Raw genomic sequence first — 11112 nt, 5'->3', positions numbered from 1 at the left:
TTAATTTTTAAATGAGTTATGAGCATGTTGAGTGTGAATATTTTAAAATTCACAAAACTCATTTAAAAATTAAAATATCGTAAAATATATTTTTTATTATGCATAATATTATTTTTATTTATTATTGATACTTATATTTTTACTAACTATTGTTTATTTTAAAAAGGAGAAAACTTTTTATTATTTATTAGAAGATTTACAAGAACTATATATAACTTTTGTATAATTTAAAATGAAATAAAAATATATTCTAATAATACCAATTATAAAAAATTTTAAATTTAAGCTTATTAGGTATAACTTTTATAAAATAGGTATGTAGTTATATCAAATGTTGATGGCTAACCATTTGACGTGTTGCTAGTAATTTTTTTCAATATTCAAGTTTTTAAAAACCTAACCTAACCTAATCTTCTCTCTCACCAAATCCTAGCTACGTCACTTGACATAATTTTACCGTCTCCACATAAATACAGCCCTGTGAGGCTGCGCTAGAATTAAAATATTTAAAATTGCAATATTCACTCTCATGAATACACAAGTCACAAATACAATAATTTATACTATATATGTATTTAAATTTATCATAACCTAATAACCTATATTACCTTATTACAAAAAATAAAAATGAAGGGGTTTGAATGGTATGTGTACCATAGTGGTAACCTATAGTGATAGGTATTTAGAATTGTCCACAGCAATTTCATTAGCTTCCTGTATTATAATCTAAAACAAGAATTTTCTAATTGATAGAACATACAAAATTAATTTTTATAAATTATAAAACAATTTGTCATAAAATAACACAAAATTAATATTCGTACACACAGAAAAAAAATCCTTGGCTGTAGGTACACAAATATACTATGTTAAAAATTAGATCTGAATATAACATAAAATAATTTCTTATTTATTAATATATAAAATGACTACAGGGTGATTTTTTTATCATGAACCACTCTTTATTTCAAAAAGTATCAATTTTTTTGAAAATATTTTTTTTCAAAGTTTCCTGTTAAAATAACGTTTTTATTAAAAAATTATGTTTTTTAATATTTTTTATCCTTATAATTTTCTAAGTTTTTTACTTTTTTGAATTACAACCTAGAGTTTTAATTTCATATTTCAATGCAGAATATTTTTCTAAGTATTTTGATACGTAAAAATCGAATTTTGGACGATTAGTTTATGAGTTATAAGTATTTAAAGTTTAGATTGGCAGAGTGGAGTGGTACGGGGTTACCCCGCAAAATGTTTGTCCACTACTCCACTTCTCTAAACCTTAAATACCTATAACTCATAAACTACTCGTCCAAAATTCGATGTTTATGTATCAAAATACTTAGAAAAATATTCTGCTTTGGAATATGAAATTAAAACTTTAGGCTGTCATTCAAAAAAATTAAAAACTTAAAAAATTATAAGGATAAAAAATATTTAAAAATATAATTTTTTAATAAAAACGTTGTTTTTTAACAACATGAAACTTTGTAAAAAAATATTTTCAAAAACATTGATACTTTTTGTAATAATGAGTGGTTCATGATAAAAGAATCACCCTGTATATTTACATTTATATGTGATATTGTTTTATATTAAATACTACAACTCGTATATAAGTGATATAACATACATACTATTATTTATACATCCATTAACTCAGCTTTGTCATTATTATACTACTACCGGCACATATGATTATTTGTAAAACATAGGTAATAGATGACTGTATATTACTAATATTACATTGTATTAATATCAGGCCATATTTCAATTATATACTTTCAATTATATACATGTTGATTTACCAATCATGCACACCTCCATTTTTTCTTTTAATAATGAATTTATTAAAATTCTGATTTTTGGAATTTTAAAATTAACTCTGATATAATTTATTTTCAAATTCTTGAATATTTTTGTTCTATGTAAATAGTGTACAAACTTCTGTTTCTCAAATAAGAAACCCTTTTTTACTGTAAATTATTTAGTGGATATATTTTTTGAAAATAACAAAATGTTGATGTATTTAATCCAACATTTGAATGAGTAGTTTCTTAGTTATTAAAATGTTTGACTAAGAAATATGAATTATTAGTCTTTAAAAATGGTTCTACAAAAATATAAAATAGATATAATATCGTTAATATTTTATAACTTAATGATAAAGATCAATTATTCTCCACGCAAATGTGGGTATCCTTGTTTATGAATACTGTTTGTTTCTTTGGTGTCGACGACGGATGGTTTTACACCGGCGTTGCTCTACAATAAACTTACCTGTAGTCCGGTAACGCCTCAAGTTAGACTTCCACCAAAAATGATATAAACTTTTACTGCTTTCATTATTAATGGTATTATTTTTACCACTTTTATTACTGGAAAGTTGTCTTAGTTGCTTGTGAAAGTTGTCTTCTGTTCTTGTTATGGAACCATCTTCTGAAATACAGTTCAACCAAACTTAACAATAAAATTTAAATTCATAATTTTAACAAAAATTTTGCTTTAATAAAATAAAACGTCGAAGTCGAAAATTAAACGTTCGTAAAAAAAATTAATTTGACTTTCCGATAAAGTTTTATTTTATGTTAAAAGTAGTATAACTTATAAAGGTAATCTTTTATTAAATTTTACAAACTTAGTTATGAATGGCCGAAAATTGACCTATAAAACGAAAAATTAAAAACTAAATAACTTAATTGTTTATGTTATACTATCTGTGATTTATATTAGTACATTAATACATTGAAAAATGTGTTTATAAGTTTATAAGATTGTATATTGGCCAGAGAGTTATGGTATTATGATCATAGAAGGACGCAGGTCTCGAGGAATTCAGAAACTACGTCGTACGATAACAATTATACATATATAGTATATACAGACTACTACGTAAATATCGGCTACAATTAATAGTTAAAAAGTTAGTAGAAGTTAGAAAAGTACTAGATAGAATTATATTATTTTTAAATCGTAATAGATACTCAAATTTACTTAACACCTACCCCCCACCCATACAATCAAAGTGGTCGGTTTCCCCCTTTGATACACCGGTTCGGTGCCACTGCTCAAATAATATGATCACATTGGTCTATATTCTTTTTAATTAATATTAGGCCTAATAAATTTTATTTCAAATTTTTGATATCTTTATAGAACAAATACATCAAATAACTTAAGAAAACATTAGTATTATCAATATAATCCAGTCTATATATTAAGTAAGTACCTACCTAACTGATTAGGACCATGGTCTCCATTAATATTATGTTGGTCCTGTTGATTTTGAATACATTTTCGTTCCATATCTTTCAATGTTTCCAACCATGGCCTAACAGTATCGATTTTGGCAATTCCAATCCCACTGACACCTTCATTAAATATCAATATGTCCAATATTCTAATAGTCTTACGTAATTTGTACAAAGCAGATTCATAATTGTCTATACATTTATAAAAAAAAACAAACAATCGATTGTCTATAAATTTAATAATATTATAGTCATATTACTCATAATATAAGAAAAACCTCACCAACTATAATTTTATTTATGGCAGCCAATATAGTCCGTTTGCACACATTTACTACCTTATCGTCATCCAGTGTAATCTCAAACTTTGTTTTGATTTCATTTGCTTGCTTCATTGTCATTATTGAATTTATTATCAGTTATAAAAAATAATGTATATAATAATATTGTACTTAGGCTAACCATAAATGTGTATAGAATATATTATGTATATTAAGTACCTAATTAACTTACTTCTAATAATCTATTATTGTTATTTGATGTCCGTCGTTGTGTGTTTTTATCGAAAATGACCGTTGAATTCATACTGTTGTCAATAGTTCTTTCTCCTAGATGTAATCGACGAAAACATGATGAAGATAAATCATTTTTTATCATCCTGGTGGAGTTTCTTTCTAAACAGAATTATATTTTATTTACTTGATACTAACTATCATAACAATACCTAGGGTATTATTTTTGATTAGTTTAGAACTATATATACTATTTACACATATAATATATTAGAATGTAACTACCAATGTAAGTGGTACATGATCACCTACCATTGCAGTCGTTATCATTTATACGTTGCTGGATATGTTGTTGAATGGTATTGCAGCCAACTGTTAGTAATGATTCTTGTGATGATGATAAAAGTGATGGCTGCTGTGGTTGCTGCATCATGGGAGTAAATGGCTGGTGAACATAGTAAGAGTCTGGCAGAGGTGGTGAAGATGACATCAAAGGTTGTAGAGATGACGGTTCTGGTGTCGGTGGAGGAGGTGGACGACAGCTCATCAACATTTGAGAAAAAGTATGATGATGATGATGTTCTTGTTCTTGAACATCGTCATTGACCATAACATAAGAAACTGGATAATACATGTGGTTTTTATAATGGTCAACTCCAATAAAACCATTTTCTGTTGTGTGGGTCTCGATTCCTTTAATCGTACAAAAATTAATATAAAAATAGATGGCTATAATTTTATGGTCAAAAAAATGATTTAAAGAGTAAACTAATAAAGCTTCAATTAATAGTAAACATTAAGTATTAAGTATAAAATTAGTTATAAATAAGATACCTTTAATATCATTAGTAGTTATTACTCATATAGTGTACCTATATATCAGTCAAGTCAAACACGAGGCCCTCAACTTGATTTTTTGTGGCCCCGGCTACCAATATTTTAATGAACAAAAACATAAAATAATAATAAAAATAAATAAAATATTAATACCGTTTCGCAACTATCTTAGATTCTTAGAGAATGGCTTATTTGATATACATTATTATACTGTCTTTTCTTTAACTGTAATCGAATTCGAATAAGAATTTTTTTTAATATTATTTTTTATTGTTAAATTTTCATGTGCAGTGCATATAGTAATACCTTTTCAACATATTTGGCCCACTTGATACTTTGAGTTTGACATGCCTGTTGCATATTGTAAAACATTTAATACTTAAATAAATAAGAAGTTTCTAATAATAATATGACGTGTTTCAAAGGCATTCATTTTATTTTGTTTAAATAAACACATATATATTGGTGTTTGGAGGGGAAGAGTGTCATCTACCACTGACATCACTATTATCTACATCAAATTTAAGACATGATAAATTAAGGTGAATCTTAGTAGCTACTGTTTAAGGAGCAACATTTAGGTAATTTATGGTCGTCATTTTAGTCGTAAATGATTGTTATTTATTAGTGTGAGTATGTATTCCTCACTCCTCAGGCCTCAGGGTCAGGGGGAGGTGTAAACTCATGCACACGTAAACGTAGACACATTCGAAAATATTTTTTTGTATTCGATTCCCCGACAATGAATAACGCCAATGAGCTGGTGAAAATTAACATACCTACTAGTTACTACTAGTAGTCAAATATTAATTTTAAGAAAAGATTTAAATTCTTTAGCTTCTATCATGTATTTTGCAAGAAATAAACTTTTTTGATATTTTGAAAAGTTCATGTTCTACTACCATAGAACAATTCCAAAAAATTTTACTTTATTTCTCAAATTGAATCTATACACAAAACAGTTGAGCAACTAAATTTTACATTTTTATCAAATGTAACCAATGAGGAGCCCTCCACACCACCCACTCATCCTAAACTTTAAGCCCCATAAAAATACCAACATTTACTTTTAATCATACATTATTGGTATGGTTTATGGAAACGTACTACATATTTTAGTATTTATATATGTATGTTACTAGGAACTAATGCGTATTATTATGCGAATAATAAAAACGTGTACCTACACGAAAAGGTAAAATAAGATTCTAGTATAGCTACGATCAGTGGCGTCAGTGAAGGGGGGCAGGGTGGCAATCTACTCCTTAGATATAACCCAAGGGTGTCAAAAGTATCATTTTGCCCCCCCCCCCCCACAATCACATTAACATTAAAACATATACCATAGCAGTAAACTACATTTAATTTATACGTATTAAAAATTGAACTCATTTTCATGAATGCGCACAATAGTATTTTTATTATTATAACATAATTCCAATATACAATTATATACTAGTACAGTGCCGTACGCAGGATTTTACATTGGGGGGGGGGGGGGGGCTTGAAAATGGATTTACCTAGTGATATCCTTGAATTAGAAACACCCTTTTAGATATGTAAATATTTTTTTTACCTCTGATTTATTAGATCATATAATATGTTGTGAAACAGTGAAACATAAATATGGTGTACAGAACAACTCTAATACCTCCTTAAAAATTAATAATGAAGATTTACAAAAATAAAAGTATAAATAAGTATTCTTATAATTATGAATTTGGTTATACATCTAATATTAGAAATTATTAGTCTCTGGTATAAGATTATGATTTAATAAAAACTACAATGACTGTAAATAGTGTAAATATATTTTAAACTTATTAGACTGGACTAAATGTATTTTATCGCCCATTTTGTTGTTTAAACATTTTTATTTAGTCCAATCTAATAACTGTAATCGCTTAGGTGACGTTTTTGAAAATTATTGTAGAACTTCCAAAATTACATAGATAACTGATAGTCGAACGTATGACATGCCTAGCCCTAGTAGGGCTTTTTTCCTAGATTCAGAAAAGTATTGTACATATGTTGAAATAATGAAATGCACAGCTTCTTATGTTGCCATCTATAATATCTACCACTAGTACCACTGCTATTCCAGACATTATTAATATTTTGAGAAATGAATATTTAAATGCAAAAGATACTTTGTTTTCTGAAATCACTAAACTTATTAGATTAATTTTAACAATACCAGCATCTGCAGTGACAGCTGAACGTTCATTTAGTGCATTGAAAAGATTAAAAACTTATCTGAGGTCCACAATGACCCAAAAGAGATTAACTCACAGTGGCGTATTTTGGGTGATTTCTCGGGGGGTGTCAACATTTATTGAATCTCACAAACAAAATTTTTAGTATTATTTACTAATGTAAAAAGACATTGAATTAATTTTTTAACAAATTAATATGTTAGGAATTGACAAGAAGTTTTACATTTGATAAAAATAGTATACTATAAAATAAGTGACAACACCGGGGACAACATTAATGCCCAATATATTAGGACTTTTTTTTAAATGTCGGGGGGTGCCAAGACATGGAGGACACCCCCCCCCCACCAAAAAAAAAAAATAAATAAAAAAAAAAAAAATACGCCACTGTTAACTCATATGATGATTATACATGTTCATAAATCAATGACAGCAAAAATTTATTTGAAGTTAATTGCCAAATAATTTGTTTCTAGAACTTCATTCAAAAAATCAACATTTGGAAATTGTTATTAATATTACAAGTTTAAATTTTCTTTAAATATTTCTAAATGTTGATTTCCTATGCGAAGTTTATTATTATTTTTTTTTTATATATTGTTAATTTAAATATAATTTCAGTTATAAAGTAAATAATATATTATCTGTTTTATTTCAATAAATATATGTATTTATATATATACTACCTACATTTTTTTATACGTTTTATACTGATTTCCTATTCTTATATATATATATATATATTAAAGAAGGTTTTCCGTTACTAAACACAAATAAATATATTAGTAATTATGCTCTTTATATTTTACTCCCTTCCTGAAAAATTGTTCTTGCGCCATCTGCCACGGTTATTATAAAAACCATGAATTAAGATATGCGTATAATATGGACACATAAAAGATTGATTTTTCATAAAATCTATGATAAGATGGCTGATCGATTTTTTACAAAATGTATAAAAACGAAATAACGATGTTACATTGAATTCAAAAATGTGTAAAATAAAATTTGCTCTATTTTTATGGTGAGGGCCTATACCCCCTACTTTCGCTTTTGACTTTCGCCAATGAGTCAAAAACATAAAAAGTTTTTCCTACAAACTATAGAAAAAAAGGTTAAGGAATTAAAATTAGTATTTAAAATTAAAATTGAATTTCTAAGAGTATATTTATTTTTTGCCAGCTTATAGCCTAAATGCATAAAAAATCCAATCGGTTTGAATCGGCATAACTATATTCTATATATAATTAAATCTACAAAAAATTGAAGTAATCTAAATCAAGAACTATTGAATTACTCAATAATGTATTATAGTTAAATAACCAACTTTTATTTAAATATAATTAAAAATATTTCGATTATAGTAATAATTTCGATATTGACTTACAAGTTAGTACTAAATAATTATATTATATTATAATATGAAATTATGTTATAATATTTGTTTTTATAAAATATTAGTTCAGTCTAACTTACCTATTGACTATTACTAAAAGCTATATATGTATATATTTTAAATTTTAATATTATATACATTTATATAAATAATATAATAAAATATCCTTATCACTGAAAATATATTTTAAAACTGTTATTTTACTCCTTTCTTATAATTGTTATACTTAAGTCTTCGCTCAGAATCGTAATTCATCGTTAATAAAGATGAAATATTAAATTAAAATTGAACACATTCATTAGTCATTACAATGATCTAAGAATCTAACTTAATTACAAGTTACACTTTTGATGTCTAATATGTATATAACAGATTGACTTTTCCGGTTTTTAAAAATATTAATTTAAATACCTAACAATATTCAACTGTCAACTACTATGCAAATATAACTATGTATATTTGTATATTAAAATTAAAATTATTTAATACAAATTACGTAAATGTTGTTAAATTAATAATGCTTTAGATACTAGTATAACTGCATTTATGTATATATGATAAATTATTGGTAAAAAAAATAACACGGCCACCTGATTTGGTAAGTACCTACCTGCTGAGTTTGTATGCACCGATTATGTACAAAAATACATTGAGTATTATACACAAAGGCCTTGTTAATAAATAACTAATTTTACAGATTAAAGATTTTGTAAAATGATGTATATGTATGTTACATTTTTTAGCGGTTCATATTCACAGACCTGAATTTACATTATTGCTTACCTACCGTTATTTTCGTAATGGTTCAGATGGTGATGAAACCGTGTACAGCAGTGATGATTCGACCAATGTGGCTGTGGCTGATGGAGGTCATCTTCGTGCCACATAATTTGTACGCGTGTTTGGTTTGACGAAGACTACTTTCTGCAACTATACATCCCAAATGTTGTAAATAATATAAATTGTAAGCCAGAATGGTTAAAAAAAATATATTTCATCACCGTGGATAACAGACATTCACAATGATCGACGATCTAGAGGAAACGTCCTGTGGTAGGTACATATTATGACTGCAACATGAAATGTGCGGTACGCTTATATATTATATTATATTATATTATGTTAGGGCACAGTATAAGTGTTATTAACGACACGTAGCGGCGACATTTTATACGCAAGCGCCGTACACACCGCATGCCGCCTGTATAGTGCATATACTGTACAACCGATTTCAGTGGCAATATATAGGTACTTAGACAGTACGAAATTATAGTTTGAGGCTATGTCAATAAGCACTGTGTATTTTCTAAAAATAATGAAAAATTATCGAGAATAGGTATGTCTTATAAAGCCATATTACCATTATATTACCATTACTCTATATATATATATATCATAACTAATAACTATATCCGCGATGAAAGGCTGGATTGGACAGTGAAGATGAACATTTAAACGTCTTCGTGACGAATATAGGTTTAATTCACAGAGTTTCTCCGTTGTATAATAAACAGTGGCGTTATTTAGGGTTTGACAAGGTGGGAATTTTGAATTTTCCCTTAACTAATTTTAAAAGCAGCTTCGCGATTTAACCTTTATTATATTTTGTTAGCTCAAGAAAATGTCTAAATTTTTATATTTGAAAAAAATATCATTATTCACATTAGAAAAAATAAATTAATATTACCATAATATTTTAAATTTGTATGCTATACTTAATTTTTTTTCACATCATTGTCATCGCATCTGTTTTATCCATGTTCTAATATTCTTGAATGGTCCATTTGAAGACCAACAATTCAGCTAATAAAATACCAGCTTAATGACCATGATAATATTAATTTTGTAAAGTTAACCAATTATCACGTAAATTTATAATTTTAAATAAGAAAACAGAATTCATAATATATAGATTATGGTCTATGATTTTTAGATTCTGAACGAAGTGATGAATGTATTGATTTTACTATGATGTGTTTTTTTTTTTTTTTTTTGTCTGTGTACAGCATAACTAGTCGAAATAATGCTTCGATTTCAAACATTGGGGGTGGTTTCCGATGTAAAAGTGAAGATCCTTGATGCATTATAAAGGTCAAAAGTAAACATTTTCCAACATTTTTCAAAAAAATCGAGAAAAACAAAAAAAAAAGACAGAAAAACGGGAATTTTTACGCAAAATCAGTTTTCGACCAAATCGATTTTTTTATATGGTTGTAATTCAAAAACTAATCACTGTAAATACTTGAAATTTTCATCAAATGTTTATGGTAGTACTATCTATATACAGTTTAATTTTCAAAAATTTTTGACTTTTTTTGAGTTATTTATAGACCACTTATAGACCAAATTTTTGACTTTTTTGAGAATTTTTTTTTGAAGTGTCGGTAAAAAAGTGTTGGACGGCCAAAAAAACTTGAAAATTTAATACAAGGTTCCTTATGAGTTGTTCTTATTGTAGCTAAAAAAAAATAAAAATCATAAGTCACGATTTTTTTAATAAGCGTTTATAGTTCAAAATTTTACGAAATCTGTCGAAAACGCGAAAATTTGCAAGTAATTTTGAAGTTGAAAAATCAAAAAAATTTTTGCGTTTATAACTAAGGATTAAAAATACAACACTAAGTTTTCCATAAGTTTTCCTTTAAAGTAGTTATAGAGACAACTCGAAGCATCATTATAGGACAAATTTTAAGTGCGTTTAAATTTTAAATTTTTACGAAATAGTGTAACGATAACGATTTATCTTGAAACGATTTTAAATATTTGTTATTATTCAAAAAGTATAAGTCCTAGATACTTGAAAATTTTACCAGTTATTAGGATTGACATTTTCTTTACATGATTTAATTTTCAAAATATTTTGACTTTTTTTGAGATATTTATAGATGACTGAAATTTTC

At 26.7% G+C, this 11112-nt stretch overlaps 1 protein-coding gene across 2 annotated transcripts; it reads right to left on the bottom strand.

Annotated features, from left to right (window-relative positions):
* Positions 1–302: 302 nt before the first annotated feature.
* Positions 303–9283, bottom strand: LOC107168332 (uncharacterized). Of its 2 annotated transcripts, none has more exons than XM_089217893.1 (7): positions 9214–9283; positions 9000–9142; positions 4076–4456; positions 3765–3925; positions 3535–3640; positions 3234–3443; positions 303–2439 (listed from the first exon to the last, which is right to left on the bottom strand). In XM_089217893.1, exons 2-7 carry the CDS (start codon positions 9097–9099, stop codon positions 2207–2209), a joined length of 1191 nt encoding a protein of 396 aa, XP_089074019.1. In that variant the 5' UTR covers positions 9100–9142; positions 9214–9283; the 3' UTR covers positions 303–2206. The 2 variants fall into 2 exon arrangements, with proteins under 2 accessions (XP_089074019.1, XP_089074020.1); XM_089217894.1 differs by having other exon boundaries at positions 303–2436.
* Positions 9284–11112: the final 1829 nt, after the last annotated feature.

Source organism: Diuraphis noxia, unplaced genomic scaffold (genome assembly GCF_037042655.1).
Source record: "Diuraphis noxia isolate RWA-SAM2 unplaced genomic scaffold, SU_Dnox_SAM2 contig0001, whole genome shotgun sequence".
NCBI lineage: Eukaryota > Metazoa > Arthropoda > Insecta > Hemiptera > Aphididae > Diuraphis > Diuraphis noxia.
This window is presented reverse-complemented; position numbering and strand designations above follow the sequence as displayed.

Excerpts from the sequence above, each read along its gene's own strand:
- LOC107168332 (XM_089217893.1), bottom strand. The coding sequence starts at position 9,099 with ATGTGGCACGAAGATGACCTCCATCAGCCACAGCCACATTGGTCGAAT. Across the intron at positions 3,444-3,534 it reads CATAAATAAAATTATAGTTG|ACAATTATGAATCTGCTTTG; the intron begins GTGAGGTTTTTC and ends ATAAATGTATAG. Across the intron at positions 2,440-3,233 it reads CCATGGTCCTAATCAGTTAG|AAGATGGTTCCATAACAAGA; the intron begins GTAGGTACTTAC and ends ACTGTATTTCAG.